Source organism: Vigna angularis, chromosome 7 (genome assembly GCF_016808095.1).
Source record: "Vigna angularis cultivar LongXiaoDou No.4 chromosome 7, ASM1680809v1, whole genome shotgun sequence".
Lineage (NCBI taxonomy): Eukaryota > Viridiplantae > Streptophyta > Magnoliopsida > Fabales > Fabaceae > Vigna > Vigna angularis.
Window position 1 is genome coordinate 26,661,491 of NC_068976.1, and position 23,222 is coordinate 26,684,712.

General features: G+C 33.5%; 2 protein-coding genes across 2 annotated transcripts; both read right to left on the reverse strand.

Annotated features, from left to right (window-relative positions):
* Positions 1–1,160: 1,160 nt before the first annotated feature.
* LOC108337230 (GDSL esterase/lipase At5g37690) lies at positions 1,161–10,179 on the reverse strand. The gene is made up of 7 exons (XM_052880710.1): positions 10,132–10,179; positions 2,955–3,204; positions 2,650–2,777; positions 2,423–2,549; positions 2,106–2,218; positions 1,725–1,974; positions 1,161–1,572 (listed from the first exon to the last, which is right to left on the reverse strand). Exons 1-7 carry the CDS (start codon positions 10,177–10,179, stop codon positions 1,355–1,357), a joined length of 1,134 nt encoding a protein of 377 aa, XP_052736670.1. The 3' UTR covers positions 1,161–1,354.
* Positions 10,180–10,969: 790 nt separating this feature from the next.
* LOC108318831 (probable inactive receptor kinase At3g02880) lies at positions 10,970–14,259 on the reverse strand. Its single transcript, XM_017556217.2, has 2 exons — positions 12,679–14,259; positions 10,970–11,955 (listed from the first exon to the last, which is right to left on the reverse strand). Exons 1-2 carry the CDS (start codon positions 13,934–13,936, stop codon positions 11,294–11,296), a joined length of 1,920 nt encoding a protein of 639 aa, XP_017411706.2. The 5' UTR covers positions 13,937–14,259; the 3' UTR covers positions 10,970–11,293.
* Positions 14,260–23,222: the final 8,963 nt, after the last annotated feature.

Here is a 23,222-nt window from a genome sequence, read left to right on the forward strand (position 1 = left end):
GTAATTTTAACCAAACCCTAGTTCAATAGGGGATATATAAATCAACGTCAAGACCCCTCCTTTTCTCCGCTCACTTTCTCTGTATTATCCTATCTCATAATTTTTCATAGCCCTAAGTATCTCTTCTCTAAATTTTCTCTCTTCAATAAACTTTTCTTTCTGTTAGTAAGCTGCATCTACTATGATTGCCTGTTTCTCTTGCAGTGGAACAGGTGATACGAACAGATGCGAAATTGAAAGGTTCCTCAATGGACTGGCATAGTCCCAATTTTAATGGATTTTTGCTATTTCTCGTAGGATTCACAATGTCTAATCTTTTGTACAGATTTCGCTCTTCTATTTTCTGGGTCTCGGTTATCGTTTTCTAAAATTAAGAAATCATTCGCCAGCGAAGATTTTTCTTTTTAGTTCTTATATTCTTTTCGGCTTCGATTATTATTTCCTAAAATTGACGGGTTCGTGGTCAAATTTGCATCTTTGTTTGGCTTTAATTATTTTGTGTTATTCTTTTTTATGTTTTTTTTATCTGGGTGTATAAATATGTATGTGATTGCTCGATGATGATTCTTTTGCTTTAACCACACCGAAGAGATGCTGGATGGGGTTTTAGGGGTCATTTCCTTTTAAGATTTGATGTGATCTTATTGTGCTTGGTTTTGCCTGGTGACTTCGACTTCTAACTTAAGAGGTATTTGGTTACCTTTTCTTTTAGAGATCGGGAGAGGGCTTTTTCAAGCACTTCAAGGGACTCAGCTTAAATTGGAGGGATCTTTACCTATCTCAAGTTTTCTCATGTGGAAAAAACTGGCCTTTCAACTGAGAGCAATCAACCACTACACCTACTCTTTATGTCATTGAATTTAGTTTTTGATTCCCTTGTAATTTTCAGTTGTTTATTTGTTTCATGGTGGCTATTGTTTATTCAAGCCTTTTACTGTTTATCCTATTTGATTTTGGTCTTCAAAATTTTTAATTGAAGAATTTTGTCCTTTAACTTTAAAAATTATATAAAATTGGTTATTTTATTTTCTTGATAATAAAATATCATTCCTAAATATTAAGTTTTAAATTTTAGAAGTAACCAAATAATTGCACATGATTTTGAAATTTTAAACTAGATTTACCCATTCGAATGTAAGGATACAAATGAAGTCCAGATAGAAAGTATTGCATATTGTTTCTCTGTATTTTTGCGTTAGAACTCTTGTATGTTGAAATAGTAAGGTGTATTTCTACAGCGACCCTAATATCAGTTATAGTTTTATATTGGTATTAGTTAACACCATGAGGCATTATAGTGTTAAAATGTAAAGTATATTTATATGGTGCTAAAGTTCAATGGATTGGAGAGAATTTAGGGTGTTGGAGAAGGAGTTGGTGCTGCAGACTTGACTGATGTGAAGAGAAGGGAGAAAAACTTTTCTGCAAGAACAGCATTGGCTGCATCTGATGGATGGAAGGCATCCCAAAATACAAACTCATGGCGGTTTTTGCAGACCTTTGAGTTTGGCAAGCACAAACCTCCAATACTCGTGTCTACGTTGCAACATGACGTGTTTGAATCCTTAAAACCTGCTAAATCGTTAATTAAAAGCATTTGTTATGTACAGCCAGAAGAAAATGCCACATGATTTCATTTTAACTAAGTGGGTTGAAATATTTTTTAGTCATACCATAGCCATGTTTTTTTATTATATTAAATAGAAGAGATGTCAAATTATTACCGTAAGTAGAGGGATTATTGATCAAGTCAAGAACTAACGGGTAAGTATCTGCGAAAATGAACTTTGCATTTGGAAGACGAAGATTAAGTCTGTTGATTAGCTTCTGTACATTTGAGTTGAATTGCAGAATCCATTCATTGATTCGCTTTAGACATTGGCCACGTTTGGATTTGACCCTCTGTGATGGAATACAACCGAGTGGACCTAAGCCATGGAAAACTATTTTTCGTGCTCCCAGTTGATAAAGACTCTGGTATAATCAGTTTCTTTAGTTGTTGATTGAACTATATGTAGATGTATGATGATACTGATGTGAAGAAGTATTTCTTACTAGAACATAGTTTGTTCAGATATTGTATAAAGTTCTGCATTGATTTTTACCTGAAGTTGTTGATCTAAGGTTGAGATTAAGAGCTCTATGAACTCTTCATGAGTGTATTGTTGGCCATCTGGCAGAAAGGGTTGCAAGAAATTGTTGACGTAATCATTGCTGCCTGACAAAGATTGCAGGACATGGGAAATCAAAGGATTTAACATTCAAAGCAATATTAGTAGAACAAGGTTCAGATTCCTCTTTAGAAGCAGTTTTTAGTCAGAGTTAAAATTTTATTAGTGAAATTCGCATATTGTTTATTTACAATAGAAGTGTATTTATAATAGAAGTGCAAGATGGACTATTTTTGCGTGTGTAGTGTTACCAATCCCAATGAAGTATGTGGCCTCATTGAAGTGCTTGTTGGCAGCCACCTCTCTTATGTTTGCTGTGATTACTTCTTTTGTTTTCTTGAAATTGTTGATTTGATCATCGAAAGATAACCTCTGAATCTATAATAATCAAAAGATAGAGAATAAGTTAGATAAGCAGAAGCCACTCAAGTTATAATCTGTAAATAGGATTCTGAGGGCTTGAAGATTGTATGCTTACAAAGTAAAGTCCCGTATCATTCAAAATTCCTGCCCCACCTGATGCATAGTTTACTCCTTTGAGTAAGGTATCAACATTTTGAGTCACCGACAGATAAGCTGGTGGTGATGGAATTCCAAGTTTTGCAGCTGCAAAAAGCCATAAATAAACAAGACCCCATCAAAACATTGCTAGGTAGTTAAATAGTATTTGCAGTCACATCTCAAAATATTATCATTGACTATCTTCAAACCAGTGTGTCACACATTTTTACTGATAGACAACATGAAAACAAAAACAGGAAAAAGTTGAGTTGCAGAAAATACATATGAAATCACCAATAGTCCTCCCATTGCAGAATCTTCCAGTAGCTTGACCACCACTATAGTCAATTCCATACCAAGGATAATTAGATTTGGCTAAAGAATATTGCAGAAAATTATTGTTCCCAACATCTGTCAAGGAGTCACCAAATATGTATGTTACAGGAGCAGCTGCTAGAGCAATTGCTGCCATAGAGAAGATACAAGCAGCAAAAACCAGCCTTGACATTGGCAGATTTGTTTTTTCAACCTTCTACTGCTGAACATATAGAATTGAGTCATGGTTTTTATAGCAGTATTGCATTCAAGTTCTGCACTGTTGTGTCAATTCTTCAAGCATGCGTGTTAGTTGCTTATTTTCCAAACCACATTGACATTGAAACTGAATGGTTTATCTCTTCTTACTGTGATAAAATCATAAAACTTAGTGGTTGGATTCTCTTTAAGAGGAGTTGGCCAACAAAGAACATTAGAGTCAGCAATGTTAGCTTTTACTGATTCACTACTTTAAATGGCGCACGGGCACACATTCGTGTTGCATTTTCTGTTTGGTGTCTCACTCAATTCTTTTACTTGCTGAAGGTTAATTGAAGGACAAGCAAATCCTCTTTGTCAAAGAAAATTTAGAAATATGTGAATAAGCTAGTGAGAATTATATTCAATATTGTTTACCAACTATATATGTATTTTCTGTTTAATGTAACGAAAGTTTGCTTAAAATTAGGCTTGACCTCTTATTCTGCTTGGTTTAACTAAGGTGATTTTATGCTTAGTTAATGTCAATTTTCTACGGCTTTGGATATTTCAAAACGAAGTCTGCATTAATATTAGAAAAACAACAAGCAAATCATTGTATCTTTCTTTTAGCACCAGTGTCATGCGTGTGCTTCTTTGACATTAAGGAGGAGTTTGTATTTATTTTTATTTTTATTTTTGAGAAAATGTCATAAAAAGAAAGAGAAAAATAAAGATTAAAATCGAACAAATATATTTTACAGAGGAATATAAGCAATTGTTGTAGAACCGATAGTAAATATATGCATCTATTTCATTTTTGGGTAAGTCCCTGTTTGTAAAAATGAAATTTTATTTACTATGTACAAAAATAGAATTTTAATGAATAAAGACAGACTAGATTAAAACATATGTTTTCTTTTTCAATTTTATGTCTTGTCTTTTTTATTTTATTTTAATAGCTCTTGTTTATAATTTTACATTTCTTTGTTCGTTCATAATATTCCTTCAATATAATATTTAGGAGTATCGGGTGCTAATTTGATTCATGACCCATCGTCAATCTTAATCTACTCTTAAATAAGTTTCTATTTTGTTAGTTCATCAAACACAGAGTTTAAAAAAATTATAGTTTCAAAGCTTCTTCTTAAAGTAAATTAGGGTTAAGATAAATGTGAGTTTTACTCCATTATAAGACTTTAACTAATTCTTAAATACAAAACCATCCCTATAGGTTAAACGTGGGTTGAGTTTATTCGTGTCAAAGGCTAAATTGAGTCAGTCTAAGATGAAGGTCAAGCTGAGTTAGCTCATGCAGAAAGGTTAAGCCTTCGACCTAAAATGACTTGACTCTACCTTTCATCTTGGGATGATTCATCTCAACTTTCGATCCTAACCAACCTAATTCGACTTTCAACCCAAGTCCACAAGTCTTAACCTTCATCTTGGACTAACTCAATTTGACCTTCGACATTGGTTAACTTGGCTTAACCTTCAACATTGGTTAACTTGACTCGACCTTCGACATTGGTTAACTTTGCTCGACCTTCGACTTAAGTCGATTCTTGTGCCTAGCTGACCGAAGTCGACTAGCCTACTCGGATTGACCACTAGATTTAATCGACTTGACTCAACCTTCAACTTAAGTCTCTTGACTCATGTTGACATGGATCGACCTTCAACACAGACTTACTTGACCCAATTCTTTGACTTAATTGATTTAGGTCGACCTTCAACGAAAGCTAACTCAAGTCAACCTTTGACCTGAGTTGATCATGTATAACCTTCAGGTCGGGTTAACTTAGGTCGAGCTTCAACAAGACCAACTCAAGTTAACCTTCGAATCGAACAACTAGGGTTGGCTTTAGGCTCAAGCTGACTTGATTTGAAATTTAATCCTAACCAGCTCTATTAGACCTTTGACCTAGATTGCTCAACCTAGGCAAACTAGGCTTGAATTCTGGTTTACACTACTCTTCTCCGAGTCGCCTTAACTCAACCTTTGACAAAGGCTGACTCAACTTAGTTCTTTAATACGTTCGACTCAGATTGATCTTTAACCCGGTCTAATTTAGGTTTACCTTCAGCTTTGACAAACTTTGTTCAACCTTCAACCCTAAATTGACTCAACATTCGACTTGGGCAGACTTTTGACCCGTGTTGACTCACCTTGACATTATCCCTGACTAACTTGGCTCAATATTTAGTACAAGCCGACTCGCATCGACTTTCAACCTAGGTCGACTCAACTTGATTCTTCAACTTAGTTGATATGACTCGACCTTCAACCTATTAAGCCTAAGCCGAATCAACTTGACCTTTGGCCTGTGTTTGAGCTTATTCGACTTAACCTTCAAGCCAGGTAAACTTATCTTTATTCTAAGGCATGGGGCAACTTTTCTCAACCTTCAATTTAGGCTACTCGACTTAGCATGAGGTATATGTGACTTGACTCGAACTTTATCAAGCTTGGCTTGACCTAAACGCAACCTGACTTGGATTAAAACTGAACGACTTACTTGTTGATCCCGACTTAACCTAGGGTATCTTTACCTAAGACTCACTAATACTAATTGCCCATGATTTAACCTTAAACCATGATACTTTTATTGACCATGTTAATTTTTTCATTTTGTGGGGTTTTTTTGGGGCTTCAATGTTGATCAAAACCATTGTGAAGTGGGCCTAAGACAACTCTAATTATATAGTTCATTTCTATTTTAGGCATGCTCCATGTCTAGATTTAATGAGTAATATTGTGATTGTGCAATCTTTGTCTTCATTTAGATAATCTAAAACAAAAATGAAGAATTATTTACTTTGAATTTGATTGTATACAATAATTTTCTTAATGTAAAAAAAATTATTAAAAAAATCATTATTAGGTAAAACACAAATAGCACAATAAAATTGCATTAAGCTATCAAGCATAGTTTTCTTTGTTTAACAAGCATAGTTTTCTTTGTTTAATTTGTTTCATTTGTCAAAAAAAAAAGGCTGGTCGATTTCTAAAAGTTGAGCTCTGACCCAACCCAACCATATAGCCTAAACAAAAAATGGATCTCAATTTCGTACACCCAAGAAAAATCTTCACTTTTTCCTTCTTGTTTAAAGTTTTTTCTAGACTTTACAATCCAAAAACATATTAGATTATGAAATATGGAAGTTGAAAATATCTTTTGAATTGTACCTAAAAGTTACCTTTTGGTTAGAAAAAGTTTATGTTGTACTGCATAATCCCGAAGATACTTTTGACTTCCGAATTACACTGGAAGTCATATTTTGTATAAAGAAGTTTTTGGATTGTAGAATCCTAAAATTATATTTTATTTTTAAATTACTTTCGAGTTATAGAGTTTGGAAGTAATTTTCTATATGAAGAAAGCTTGTTGATAATAAAAAATTGATGGTAATAAAAGAGCATATTTTAAATTGAACAATCTTCAAGTCATTTTTGTAAAAAAATATATATTTAATATTGTGGAATATAATAATTCCAAATTGCATAATACAAAAGTCATTGTTGAAAACTAAAGAACTTCTTGTTGGTTACTAAGCTAATGCACACAAAATTGCAATATCAAGAGACTTAGGCTTATATAAGCCTTTCATAACAAACCAGAGAAAATCAAGCATCCACGTTTTAACAACTCCTATAACGTGGAAGACTAACAAATTGCACTAACAATAAACAAAATAGAAATACTAAATTACATTGACTAAAAAAGACACCTTATCCTATCATATCCTCTCCTAAATCTTATTACAGTATAATCAATTTAAGTTAGGAATTTCGCAAACTCTCAATAGCTCTCTCAACTTCACTAATGTATATAGTTTCAGTGGTTTGGTCATGATATCTGCCACTTGATTAACTGAACCACAATGTACGAGCTTCACAGTTCCATCATTGTTCATATTACATAAGAAATGGAATCAGACCTTGATATGCTTACTCCGCCCATGGAAGACAGGACATTTTGAAAGTTTGATAGTAGAACTATTGTCACAAAAGATTGTAACACCTTTGCCATGAGATTGACTAAGCTTATAAAGAATTATTCTTAATTAGATACCTTGAGTAGTGCAATAAGCTGTAACTATATATTTTGCTTTTGTAGTTGACAATGTAACCACCAACTGTTTCTTAGAACTTCAGGCTATAGCTCCACCACTTAAAGAGAACACACAATCAAATGTGCTTTTACGGTCCTCCATGTCACTTACATAATCACTATCTGTATAAGCTAGCAACTCTACATCACCTTTTTCGTTTATAAAGGATTCCAAATTTCATTGTTCCCTTTACTTATCGAATAGTTCTTTTCACACTTTGCTTGTGAAGCTCTGTGGGATCAGCCATGAACCTGCTTGCTAAGCATAAGAGTGGTGAAGCTGCAAGAGGAAGAGGTCAAGGTAGATTCTTCAACAAAGCAACCATTGAATGCTTGAATTGCTACCAATTGGGACACTTACACTATGAGTGTCCTAACTAGGAGAAGGCAGTCCATTACACGAAACTAGATGAAGAAGATAAGCAATTATTAATGTCGTATGTTAAAGAAAATAATGCAAAGCAAGATGATATTTGATTCATTGATAGTGGTTGCAACAATCATATGATCGATAATAAAAGAATGGTTTCACAAGATGGATGAGAAATTTTCACATTCAATAAACTTAGAAATGAAACAATAATAATAGTACGTGACAAAGGAGACATCAAACTTGAAGTGCACGAAAGAACACATGTAATAAGTGATGTGTTCTATGTCCCTGAGTTACATAGTAATTTAGTGAGTGTTGAGTGTTGGTCAATTAAAAGAGAGGAACATCACTATTTTAATTCAAAATGGAGAATGTCAAAATTATGGTTGAGAGAGAGGTCTTATTATATTCACTCTCATGTTGGCAAACATGATGTTTTATGTCCTTGCTTCTATTGTGTTGTCACATTGCTTACAAGTAACTTTACAAGAACTTGCTTGTTTGTGGCATTGAAGTAATGGCCATTTGAGTTACAAAGGTCTTAGAATACTACAATATAGAAAGATGGTGAAAAGCTTGCTACAATTTCAACCCTCTATAAAAGTATGCACCGATTGTTTAGTGAAAAAGCATAGTAGAGAGTCAATATCAAAGAAAAGTAGTTAAAGAGTTTTTCAACATCTTGAAATAGTACACACAAACTTATATGACCCAAATTTCCTTATTTGTAATAGCGAAAAAAGGTATCTTCTCATATTTGTTGGATAATGAGCTAATACACACATAATTGTAATGAAAGAGTAATTCATTTTATTAATACAAAGAGACTTATATAAGTCTTTCACCATAAACTAGAGAAAATCAACCATTCACATTTTAACAACTCCTATAACATGGAAGAATAAAAAAAATGAAGAATCAGAAGAATACACTACCAAAGAAAAAACAAGAGAGGAGAAATTATTGTTTCTTCCGGCACCTCCATACTTTCTCCCTCCACCACCATAGACCAAAGTGAAAATCTAATTTTGTCTTTATCTTCTTTCCACCATCGTTTTCTTCCTCCATGCATATCTCTCTCCCACTTCTTCTTTGTCGCACCGTCGACATCATTCCTGTCTATTTTAGATTGAATATTTAAAAATATTTTTAAATTGTACATTTTGAAACTCAAAATGAAAAAGAAAATTAAAATTAAAATTTCTAAATATATAAAGGTTCAAAAAGAAACCATCGAGCTGTAGGAAGAAGTGTCCCCAAATATAAAACGCTGTTACCTCGTTACAGGCCCAACTAAACGAGCTTAAGATGTCGCTTTCCAGTTTGCTGTTTTAAACATCAAATTCGAATCTTTTTGTTGTTTTTATATTAAGAAATTGCTTTTGAACTAAAATTCGAGGAAAATTATTTGTCCACATTTGTACATAATAATTGGCTTATACTGGGTGAGAGGGAATCTTCTTCGGTAATATTATTCATTTTATAACCTAAAATTAACTTGTACATTTAATTTTGATTTAGAACAAATATTGTTTTATAATATTTTTTCATATAATTCGTAAAGAAATTTATTTAAACTTGAAACTGGTATTTTAGGGATCTACTTGCTGCAGGAAGCCATTTGGTTCCAGGATTGACAGTTAACAACTACTTCTGACCTTAAGGTCTACTTTAAATTAAAAAGTCAACGTCCTTAAATATTTCAAGCTTATTCAGCCAAAAGATCGTTTTCAATTAAAGATTTTGTGACGGAAACTATTCATCTGAATTTATTAATTACTTTTACAAGTAAAATAACCTTGTAATGGTAGATGCTATTAAATAGGAAAAATCAAATGGAACCTATGGGATAAGTTTTTACTAATTTATCTTATAAATTAGTTTCTAAAGTTAGTTGCTAGTTAATAAACAAATTATTAAATTAAAAATATTTAGTAAAATTAATTGATTAACTAATTAATTCACATAATATAATATAAAAAAGATATAATGATATAAATTTTATCATAGAAATAAAATTTATATTTCGATTATATAAATGTTTTATATAAGATAATGTAATAGAATGAAATATTAGTTACTTTAATTTGTAATATTAATTTTTTTAAAATTTAAATTATATAAAAAATTAATTTAACTTAATGAATATTAAAATAGTCTAATAGCTAAAATAAATATTTAGCATTAAATAGCTTGGATGTGGAAACATTTATCCTACATTTTTATTTCAAACAGTCTGCATAATATATTACAATACACTAAAAATAATGATTTACCTTACAAAACATCTTTATATTTGATAAATTGGTTTATAAAATAGTATTCAAATAAATTAGTAAAGCTTATCATACTGACGATGGTGTATATAAATAACATGAATTATTTGACCCTTTTATCCATTTTTAAACTATTTCATTTTTGTGTTGCGTATTGAAATTTCTGACATTATACTTCCAACCTCCTCCACTACAACCATAACTCTTATGTCATGCTCCTTAAATACCATGTCTGGAAACCATGTGGTGAAGCATTTCATTTCACTTAACCAAGACATCATTTGATCATTTCCCAAACTAACCCAAACAACTCAGTTACAACAAATCAAAATTGCATCAGAAGCCAGATCAGGCCAGTTACCAACGTTGCACTTTTATCTGTCTTTTTCTCCTTTTCTTCTCCGATGACCGTGATTTTAGATTATAGTAAGTTGGAAAGCATAATTCTTTACAACTAAGTTTCAACAAACTCCAGATCAATCTAAACCCAAAAGAAACATCATAAAACATTTCGTATGCAATTAAATCTTCTATTTTGGCGGTGGTAAATATTCTTAAAAGGTGTGTAACAAAAAAAAAAGCATGTCAATTTCAAAAGAACAGGAACAAAGGCCTTAAAAGGGAAGCACAGCAGAAAAATCTTTGTTTATGTTGGTCTGAGATCAAGTGTCAGTTGTTAACTTTGTTTTGCTTTTGGCCAAGATCTATCTTAGCATGGAAGAACCAAAGCAATAACTAAATTTATACATTTCAAATTTTAAAAATAGTTGATTATTAACAAAATGTGTTAATAATGTGATTATTTTTCATCATTTAACACCTCCTTTTTCTTTAAAAACCCATTGACAAACCCCTTTAATAATAAAATAAATTTTGAATAGTTGTATAAAATATAGAAATTGAGAAAGTAACCATGTTTAATAAAAAATAGAATCCAATCCGAGACAGGAATGAGAAAAACCAACCCCAGTGTAAATATAGAAACAAAGTATCCACAATTCACGCATAAGCCTGTAAAAATGAAAATAAATAAAATAAGCGTCGTTTAAGGAATATGATGAAGTAGTAAACAGATTGGGGATATGGAAACCCCCAAAAACCAAGACTCAGAATAACAAAAGGGACTGAGTAGAATAAGGAAGTGAAAGGGTAAGACAAAGGACATAAACGGCAGGTTTCTATAATCCCTCAATGAATAAACCAACAAACAAACAACACTTGTTGTGTAATATGCATGCCAAAAACAGGCCAAATATGAAAACAATGAGGTCTTTCTTCAGTTCTATATTCAAGCTTGGGTGAGGCAATGATGAAATATAAAAGGGTATTTCTTGATTTCTGTATTCAAGCTTGTGACACACCCGAGTCAACAGAGTAGTATTGTTGCGAAAATCCATTATCAGGATCTTTAAAATCATGATTCTTCCCTTCCTCTTTCTCTAAACTAGAATGGCAAATTTCTTCGATCTTGCTTGCTACCACGTCCATTGAAGGTCTCTTATCAGGATATTGTGCAGTGCATTCAAGGGCAAGCTGCAAGAGCTTCACCATTTCCTCCTCAACACTCTGGTACCTCAGAAGCTCCATGTCAAATACATCAGTGTTCCACTCACCTTCAACCACAGATTGAACCCATCTTGGGAGGTCCACCCCTTCGTCATTCAGTGAAGAATGAGCAGGAGCCTTCCCTGTAAGCAGCTCCAGAAGCATGATGCCAAAGCTATAGACATCAGCTTTTTGGGATACTTTTCGCGCATCAGTGATCTCTGGTGCTCTGTAACCAGAAACACGGTTTGGCGTAGAGGTTGGAAGAGCAAGGTAAGCAAGGCCAAAGTCAGAGACACGAGCTTCAAAAGATTTCGTCAGAAGGATATTCGATGCCTTGATGTTCCCATGAGAGGATGTTGAGCCATGAGAATGGATGTATGCAATCCCACGAGCAGCACCAAGAGCAATGGCAGACCTTGTTTCCCAATTCAGTGGAGTCCTCCCCACCCCACCATTTGCTGCAACAACAAAAACAAATATGTCAGATCATAAAGTGTTTGACTGCAAATGCAGCCTACATTTCGTTTTATCAAATGTAGAAGCCTCATACTAAATTCACAAGTGAAGTGTTTGACAAAGCAATCACTAAATACTTCAGAAGAATTATGAGTGTTATAGTTAGAAATCACAATCCTTAAAGCAAATATTTACTGACAACAAATTTTCTTTTGGAACATTAGGGATTATCTTAAGACCTAATTTAGAGGCATAAACTTCAGCTTTCTCAGATAATATTTTAGACATCAGACTTCACTCTTGATGCAACATTCTATCTCCCTTTGACATAGTGTAGGTAATGTATGCAATGACATCCACTGTCCAATCTAGAATATCAAATCAAACTTATTTCTAGACAAAACCCCTTAATTCACAAAAGTAAACCAAAATCCGACGGGCAGAAGATGTGATGAAATAAAGCCACACTCTAGACAAGACATTTAGCAGAGCTAAAAAACAAGCCATGAAGTACATTACAAAACTGAATGATAAGCAGCAACAACAAGGAAAACATTGAGAAACATAAAAACAACAAGTAGCCACCCTAAAGAGCTAGCATTGAGTAGACACACGAACAGCCACAATCATTCAGCTGATTTAACAAAAGAAATGGCACCAAGATAGAAAATAGAGAGACACTATTGTCCAAAAATAACAACCAAGTATGAAAGATGGGGTACTACCATGCAAGAGAGCAGATAAGCTTCCCATAGGCATGTAATCATAGACAACAAGCTTCTCATCCCTGCTAAAGTAATAACCCCTTAGTGGGACCAAGTTGTGATGAACCATCTTCCCCACTTGCTCGATCTTCTCCCTGAATTCCCTCTCTGCGGCTGTGACATCCTTCAACCTCTTCACCGCCACACTCACCCCCATTTCCAAAGTCGCCTTGTAAGTCGTTCCAAACGTTCCTTTTCCCAACACTTCCGCAGAAGCCCTCAACAACTCATCCAAACTAAACACCCTGTTCACATTCCCAAAAAACACCAGACTCTTATCTCCACCACCACTGCTTTGAACATCACTCTTCTCCACCGAACCTGCCACCGCCGAACCAGAATTCCCACTCTCAGCACTCTTTTCACGAGACACTTCACCTCCCACATCACGCTTCCCTGTTGACACACTTTCATCGTTTTTCTCACTCCTTTTTCTACACAAAAAGAACAAAAGCAGCAGAATCAACAGCAAACCAACCACGGAACCTATCACAATACCCGCAATGGCACCACCGGACAATTTACTCTTTCCCTCCTCGGTTCCGGGGCAGCTTTGCAAGGGCTTCCCGCAGAGTGAGTTCCCGAGAAAAGCGGTTTGGTCCAGACTCGAAAACCGGTTCGGAATGGGACCCGTAAGGGAATTATACGAGACGTTGAACTGATCCAGAGGCGGAACAGTAAGGTCAGGGATTGAACCAGTAAAATTGTTGCGTTCGAGATAGAGAGTGGACAAACGAGTGAGACCATTGAACTTGGGAGAAATCTCGCCGCTGAAATTGTTGTTACCTAAATTCAACCTCACGAGGTTCTGCAACGCGAATACCGCATCGGGAACTTCGCCGGAGAAGAAGTTTCCTTGGAGATAGAGGTTCCGCAGCGCTTTGAGGTTGATGAAATCCGCGGGGATTGGTCCGGTTAGAGCGTTGAACCGGAGGGAGAGCGTTTGCAGTTCGGTGAGGTTTCCCAAACCGGAGGGGAGAGAACCGGAGAGACCCATCGCTGGTAGGCGCAGTAAGGTTACTCTGTCGTTGGTGCAGGTGACGCCGGTCCACCTGCAAGGGTTTGTTTGGGTGGTGTTCCATAGCAGCGTGCGTCCCCCCAACGCGCTTCGGAGTGACACTAGCCCGGCTCTGTCCGAAGCTAGATCCGAATCTGCAATGGCGAAGACGCACGTTAGGACAGTAAAGAGAATCGCTTCTTTGACCTGCGCAGACTTCATTTTGGTAGTTCGAGTTGTTCGAGGAAAGGAGTTAGTTATCTAAGGAATTGGCGCCATGGGAACCTCGATGGATGCGAGTGTGGTTCTGCTCTGTTCCGTTCTGTTGTGCTCAGAATGTTTTTCAGAAAAAAGAAAAAGCAAAAAAAACAGTGTCGTGAGAAGCGTGAGTGGTGCGAGAGAAGGTGGTGGGTGTCACGTATTATAGCAAAGGGTGTTGCGTTTGCGAGAGAAGGAAGAGAGATGTTTTCGAGAGGGACGAGAGAAGGGTTAGAGTACGTTCACGTGCAACGAACGACCGGTGTGTCGCGCGGGTGACCGGTGTTTGTTTTAAGAAATGAGGGAAGGTTCCCAGTGGGCCCACTTGTTAGAGTGGTGGTCCAGTTATAACTTCTAATCACTCTCATTTGTAGCTGCCCTCCTAGCTGGATTCTCTTTTCCTTATTTTATGTTCTTTTTCTTTTTCCTTTTTTTTTTTAATTTCGGTCTTGTATTTCAAAATATCGTTTTTTATTTTTTGCTGTTTGACTAGCTGTTCGTGTAGTTTAATGTAGTTTGTTTTTCTTTAAATATTACAGATCGAAATATGATTTGTTTGAATATAATAAAAATAAATAATTCTCGCTAAACAAAAACAGTTAAGAAATATTAATTAGAACAATTAAATTGTTATTATATTTTTTGCATTTCTTTAAATTTAGAATGGTGGTCCCAAACGCAACGTTTAAGGGACAATCCCATTTACTAACCTTTCCTTTGGCTTCTTGGGATGGACCAGTTTCCTTTGCAGTAATTTTTTATAAATATATTTTACCGATTGAAATAATGCCTTTTTTTTTTAATTACAGATTTCTACGACGACGGAAATAATTTTCTTGTTTTCTTTTTGCCTTTTGTTTCATTGGAAAGGGTAGAGGCGTTTTCGCTGCCGGTCAAAATTCTTAAAAAGCGTTTTTTAAATTATTGATGTACAAATTCTTAAAATAAGATATTCAAAATATCAACCAAATTTTATATCTTATTCAAAATTTATATCTCATACCTTAAATAGTAGGTTTTATATTTATCTTTAGAAAGTATTATTTATATATAAAATTGTATGTTGCTGTTTCTTTTCATTTTATGCCAATTAAAAACAGGCAACGTTATTATTAACAGTAATAAGTACACTACAACGATCTATCTTGCAATTTTTTTATATTATTATAGTGTATATATTCATTTACTATTTCAAATCAAATTTAATATTTTTCTGATACTACATTAAAATTGATTTAATTTTTTTTGGTGTAAATTAATAACAATTACATATTTAAGTATCACACAATTGATGCTAAAAAAATCCATTATTATTATTATTTATCGATGACTAAGTTTATGAAATAAAAATTAGAATGTTAAAAATATATTAAAATGTTCTAACGCTAATCATAATCATAAAAGTAATCATGTTATAACGTTAAAATGTTAAAACTGATAACAATTGATAGTTTGTCATGTTACAACGTTAAAATATTAAAAATCGTGAGAAAATATTTTTATAACCTAATTATAAAAAACACAATTTTATGAATATGCATAAAAAGTTGTTAATAATTTATGTTAAATGAAAATGAAGATATTTTTCACCTTTAAAATATCTCTACTAAAAAACGAGGTAAGGTAATTTTATTCTTAAAACTTGCATAAAATAATCTTTAAAAGATGTTACGTGTGTACTGTGGGTTTATCAATGACAATGAATTCATTAAAGTTAGATTTAGCTAATTTGATTATTTTATTATAAAAAAATAGACTATAAGTAGAGAAACCATAATCTATTTTGTCTCTATACCTTTTATAATTTATTTGTTTATTTTTTAGGAGATCAGTGACTAAACATTGCATACCTTCTTGCACTATAAAATGTATTAGATTGTGATTTAAGGTATATGTTGATATCAACTTGTGTGATAAGTATATAGTAAATTAATAATAGTTTATTCCAAATGTTTAAATTCATAAATAAATTTTCAAGTTCATATTCAGATTCGTGAGTAATATCAAAATAGGAAAAAGGAAAGGGAAATGGGAGACAATCACATGGTTAGTATGTACACAAAAATAGAATCAAATAAGAAAGTTATAAGATTAATCAAACTACAACATATGCAAGAAACATGAGTACATGATAATTATCCTAATTCGTAAGAGGGAAGCAAAACTTAGAAAAACATCATGGATTAAAAAGCGTCAAAGTGAAAGCATGGAAAGTCACTGAGGTTCTCTTGCACGATGTGGCAATTCTTCGTCTACAATGAAGGGGAAGAAGAAAACATTCTCCAAATCAAGCAAAAAGCATATCACGTGAGAGATTTGGGGTTTAGGGATTACATTTGCATCTAAAAGAATAAAATGTCTGCGACCCAGCCCGCCATGACCCGTCCTAAGCTCATGCGAGTTATGGGTTATGTAGGTTAGTATACTCAAAATCTTAGTCCCTTGCGCTTTTCACTACGAGTCTGTCGGTCTGTCTAACCCCACATCCCCTCTCCAATGCGTATTATCATCTCTAATTCTAGATAATTTATTTGAGTTTTAATAAATAGAATATCAAATAGAATATCATGTTAGAGTTACAACTTTTAGAGCAAAATTGAGTAAGAAGCTCCATTTTATTAAAGGAAGCTAATTATTTTTATATTATTGTTTTAATTGAATAATCTAATAGTCGATATAATCTAATATATTATTTTGTTCAATGAAATGTAGCATGTTCATTGTTTTGCATAACTTAATTGTTATTAGAATTTGTTGAGAACTTTTGAAAATTGAGATGTTTGTACGTTTTTGTGGCATTGGTCAAATACAATCTATTTTTTTAGTTAATTTATTCTATCTATATGCATTTTTAAACTTTTTTTCTCACTTGAAGTCACAAGGGTTTTACAATAGCTTTAAATCAAAAAATAAAACTAAATTATGGTATTTGTTTTTTTAATTGAAAAAAATAATTGAAAATTAAAGAAACGGTAACTTAAACAATAAAATAAATAATTTTAATTTATATATTTTTATTTAAAGGATAAAATTAAAAAACAAAATGTTCACTCTGAATAAAAAAATCTATATAGAATTTAATTTTTATTTAAATAATTAATGATCAAGTTATGGATTCCCAGCTGGTTAGTTATCACCATTATTAATTCTACTTAATTTTTTTGAAAATTATATTTAAAGTTAATGCTAGTTATTATTAGAGCCAAAACATTTAATTCAAAGATTAAATAAATTAAATTTATATTTTATGAAATTCTTTAAAAGTATAATTTGACTAATATATATATATATATATATATATATATATATATATATATATATATAATAGGAAGAAAAATAATTGATTGAAAAATGAGGGTTCACTTTAAAGGTGAAGTAAGGGTAGTAGTTGAGGCATGTCGTAGGAGTTGAAAGTATTCTTTATTGCATTACGAAAGACCTAATAATAGCTATCCTTTTATCTCATCATTTTGTCTTTTCCGTAACTCCAATCATAGCCTCCCTTCACCTATTCTTTTTTTTCTTCTAGATTCTTAAAAATTATTAGAGCGCAAAAATATTTTCTTATTGCATTTCTCTGCCCAATATAAATTATTGAGATTTAGAATTAGAATCGAAAGTCGAAATGTTAATCATGGCACTTAGAAAATGTTACTACAGCTTTATTTTAAAATATATTTGTTTTGTGTAGTGCGGTGAAAATGGGTTGAAACCCGTAAGCCAACCCGACTCACCATGGTTTGAGCCGGGTTGGGTTGGGTTGGAAAAAAATGTAAAAATTTTTATGCGAGCCAATTTTGACCCGGCTCACACGGATTGAATCCGTGGTGGGTCGGGTTGGCTCACCAACCCACCAATTTTTTTTAATTAAATTAAATTAATTATTCAAATCCTATTTTTTTATTGAAATCAAATTTATTCAAAATGTACAACCTTTACTTAGCAATAGTCTTTTCCGTTGTTGTCTCTCCAAAAGTTTCCCTCTACAAATAAAACCCTAAGATTATAGATGGAATAATATTATAGATGGAGATAAAGAAGAAAATACTTCAAGAGAGCATAATACTGTGAATTTATCCATTCAGGATTCCAATTTAATAAATGAATAATATTATAGATTGGATAATTCAAGAATATATCATTTGTTTTATCTTGTTTTTAGACCTATCTACAAGCCTGACAGTTTTATCTTGTGTTATATATGTTTGTTAACAACTATATGTAATTTCTTGGTCAAATGATTATGTATGTCTCATTAAGCTAAATTGACAAAATTTTATGCTTGATAGCTTAGAATATATATAACAATATATTTCTTTTGTTTCATTTTCTTTTATATCAATTGGTCAAATTATTATTGTTTCAATTTGATCGATCAAAGTAATATGTTATAAGAATCTGAGAAGAAAAGGGTGAAAAAAAGTTAATTAAGTGAGCCAATGAGCCAACCCGTTTAACCCACCAACCCGTGATGGGTCGGGTCGGGTTCAAATTTTTTCAGCTCACTAATAAATGAGCCGGGTTGGGTTGGCTCACTAAGTGACCAACCCGTGGTGGGTCGAGTCGGGTCGGGCCGGGTTACCCGTTTTGACAGCTCTAGTTTTGTGTAAAAATAATATCAAATTAAGATTTACAACTGAAATTGAAATTTCAAATGTTAATTATGACATTGAAAACATGTGCAGTGACTTATCACATTGAAAGTGTGTTTTAGTTAAGTAAGATATCATTTTCTATAATATGTTCACTTTTCACGTAATCTTTATTCTCACCTCCTAATTAGTGGAACGCTTTTCATAGACGGCATCGGCATATATATAATATCAACATTTTAAAATATATTTTCAAAATTATAGTATAATTAAAATCCATATTTATCGATTTGAATCTAATATGTTTTGAAATAAAATTCTTGAATTTCCTCTTGTTACATCTATTTCAAATAGTATAAAACACTGTTAAAGAATCATCACAAAATTAATACAATAAAATAGAGTATATAAAATATTTATACAATAATCTAAAATAAGTTTAACTTTACACACAACACAACTAAAAATAAAAGAACTATTTATATAATCTTTTCAAAACATAAATAAATAAACTAATTATTCTAATCATAACTACATGTTTGTGTCATTTCCTCCTAAAGCCTACTATAGTGAAAGGTCATTTTCCTCTCTTCACATCAATTAAGTGATTATTACAAAAATAAGAATCACACCTACACATGTAAGACATTTAGACTCAAAATCCAATACATGTTATTGTCGAGCTATGACAAGTTTGGTGAAACAGCTGCTCCACCCCAAGTTATCACACAAGATTAGTCCGCTAAAATGTCATTTGTCAATGGTAAAGGCTCCCATACTAGAACCCTTACTACTCTCACCACATGACTCAAACCTCTATACTTGAGAATGGATGACAATTATAGTGTCAGGATAACCCTAAAACTATGTTCCTACAATAATACATACATTACTTTAAACCACCATTAAGAACTTCCTCCTTGGAATTCCTTTCCAAACACATTTATCCACACATATATAACCTCATGTAAAACCCATCATATAATTCCATAAATATTACTCCACATCCAATAAAGTACTAAAAACAATTTAAGATCAACGTGCAAAAAAACAAAATGCACAAAGAAAATAAGTAACAGAGCGCCTAACGCTAGAAACCCAACGCACAACACTAACGCCATTGGAAGAGGGGTGCTCAACACCAAAACACACCACTCAATGTCTCGAAGTCAGAGAGCTCACTAAATTTGTTGTGCTCAACATCTAAACTCAATACCCAACGCCCAAAAGTCAGAGAGTTCATTGACTTTGTGGCGCCCAGCATCCTGGAGCTCACGGGCTCTCGGTTGGACAACGTTGAGCGTCACATAGGGCCGCTCAACGCCATACCAGATGACAACAACTTGTTTTTCTAGTTTGGCTACACTTGTGATGTATCCAATAACCGCTAAAATGTCATTTGCCAATGGTAAAGGCTCCCATACTAGAACCCCTATTACTCTTACCACATGACCCAAACCTCTCTACTTGAGAATGAATGGCCATTATAGTGTCAGGGGAACCCTAAAACTATGTTCCTACAATAATACATACATTACTTGAAACCACCATTAAGAACTTCCTCCTTGGAATTCCTTTCCAAACACATTTATCCACACATATATAACCTCATGTAAAACCCATCATATAATTCCATAAGGTTTAATGTCTCTTTAGGTCCATATTTTCGTCCAGAATCTCAAATAGGTCCCCTTCTTTTTTGGCGTCTCAATTGGGTCCTTATTTTTGTAAACTTGAATCAAATAGGCCCTTACCGTTAAATTGGATCTAACGACGTTAATGTATATTTGACGTGACACGGTGAATTATATTTTTATTTGACGTGGCTGAATGATGTGGATTTGGATTATTTTAAAATTAAAAAATTAAGAGCCTCACGATCGCCACCCACCACAGATCTTTTTTCACAAGTTAGGCTTCTTCCCTAAAGTTCCACTAGAGACTTCTCCCTCTCCTCCCATTTTTCCATTCAGATAAAGAACAAAGTGTTCTCTTAAAACTTTACCAGTAAACTCACTCCAGGCCTAAGCATGCTTCTCCGATAGAGTTGAAAGTGATATACCATGCTTCGAAGTGCTGCACAAACATTAATCAACAAGAAGAGTTTCAAACTTATCCTCAGAACAACACAATCAACAAGAAAAGTTCCAAATGCCTTCACATTCATCCTTATACATACATACATGTACAGTAGCAGCCATTTCCGGCTATGAAGAATCGTCGGAAGTGAAGGCGAGCATTGAAGGCTCAGAAATTGCAGGCGGATGGTGATCAGCCACAGCCACAGGCTCCTTCACAATGCGCTTCATCTCAACGCTGCGGCGCCCTTTGTCCGTGTATTTACTATCCCTGCTGCGAAATCCACTCATTTTGTAAGCTTGCTGAGAAGAACAGTGGCTAAATAAGAAACAAAGTAAGCTGCTTTGCTCCGAAACGATTGCTCTTTACCCATATGTTATTCCTATTTATGGAATAAGATGCAATTCACGAAGAATTTCCACCGCTAAAAATTAAAATAAAAAACGAACTAAGATTCCAATATTCCCAACGCTCTCGTTCATTCATTCGCCCCCTTTTTCATCTGTGGGAGTTAGGGTTTTCGTGATTAGGAGTTTTTCTGATTTCTGATTTGGGGATTTTAGCAAGTTCTGATTTTGTCTCGCAATGATGAAAATGTTGGGCAAACTCGCAATTGGATTCCTGCAATTTGCAGTATGAAAGAGGGCATTCCAGGAGCAATGTTTGGTGTTGACAGTGTTTTTGGACATTTCCATGTGTTCTATGAAATGAGATTACCACTTTGCCCTTACTTAAATTTTATTTTCCCTCTTTGCACTTCATTTTTTAATTCAAAAATAAAAAAATACACTTCACACACGTTTTTAATGCCACATCATTTAAAAAGACACTGTCAGCATGCCACGTAACATCCTCCTTAACGGCGTCTTCTCAATTTGACGGAAACCCCCTATTTGATTCAATTTTACAAAAATAAGGACCCAATTGAGACGCCAAAAAAGAATGAGACCTATTTGAGATTCTGGACGAAAATAGGGACCTAAAAAGACATTAAACTAATTCCATAAATATTACTTCACATCCAATAAAGTACTAAAAACAATTTAAGATCAACATGCAAAAAAAAAATGCACAAAGAAAACAAGTAACGGAGCGCCTAACGCCAGAAACCCAACGCTCAGCACTAACGCCATTGGAAGAGGGGTGCTCAACACCTAAACACACCACTCACTACCTCGAAGTCAGAGAGCTCACTGACTTTGTTATGCTCAAAGCCCAAACTCACTACCCAACGCCCTAAAGTCAGAGAGTTCATTGACTTTGTGGCGCTCAGCATCCTAGAGCCCACGAGCTCTCGGTTCGACAACGTTGAGCATCACACAGGGCCGCTCAACGCCATACCAGATGACAACAACTTATTTTTCTGGTTTGGGTGCACCTGTGATCTATCCAACAAACCAAATAAGTTTCTTAAACACTATAATTGAGGCTAAAATATGTTTATGGTTAAAGTTAAGTACCACTTTGCTCATTAGATCATAAATTGGGTGCATTAAACCAACTCAACAATTCAAAAGTACCTAAACTCAATTTCACACTTTTTAACACAAAAACTTTGCAAACTAAGAGCTAAACAAGTCACAATTGACCAAAAACCTCAGTTTCTGCCAATATACCATTTTCTCAACTTTTTACCTGTCAAAACCATCTTTTTTACTAAGACCAACCTACAATTAAGCTTAGTTTTCATTTCTCAATGCCACAATAGTTTTCTATCTAATCGTACTCTAGAATAACCCTTTCAAAAACTTCAACTAATTCCACATCACAAGCATAAACACAATATGCATTAGATTTCAATAAACAAGCATTTTGACAACATATCACTACCCAAAGAGACTTAATTCATCATGTCAACTTCAATATTCAGCCCATTTCAAACACACATACATTAATTATATTATTTACAACATCTAAAGTATTAATTAGCTTCCCTTACCTGACGGGAAAGCTTAGATAACTCTAAAAAGAACAATTACCTCTACTTCAGCTCAGATGACTCTATTTGTATCTACAAAACATAAAATTTTGATTAAAGTAGGTTCGTAAGACCATTGATGGATAGAGAACTAGCAAGAAAGGTTGAATGACACATGCGTGCAATTCTATTTGCATTTGTCTTAACCTGAAAACTAAAAAAAGGATAGAAATTGACTTACTCTATATAGAAATCTGATCGGATGAAAAGGAAGAACTCACTATCGTGATCACTTAGGTGCTTCTTGATTGTCAAAGAGATGACTCAAGAGTTAGAAATCTTAGAGAGAAAGGAGAAAGAACTCAGAAAATGAGTTTTAGAGAGATGTTGAGTATTTTAGATAATGAGACGTGTCTATAAAATTCTATTTATATTATTGAATTATTTTAACATTAAAATATACGTCTCATTATTTTAAAACACCTATCAACTTTAATACTTTTAATAAATTCTTACCCATGTTATTATTATTTAGTAAATCAAAATCAAAAGTAATGTAAAAAGTAATAATTGCAAGATAATATAAGAGTTCAACTTTTAAGTATTTTGAAAAAGTTTTTTTTATGGTATTATTCATATATATCAAACTCAATAATAAAGA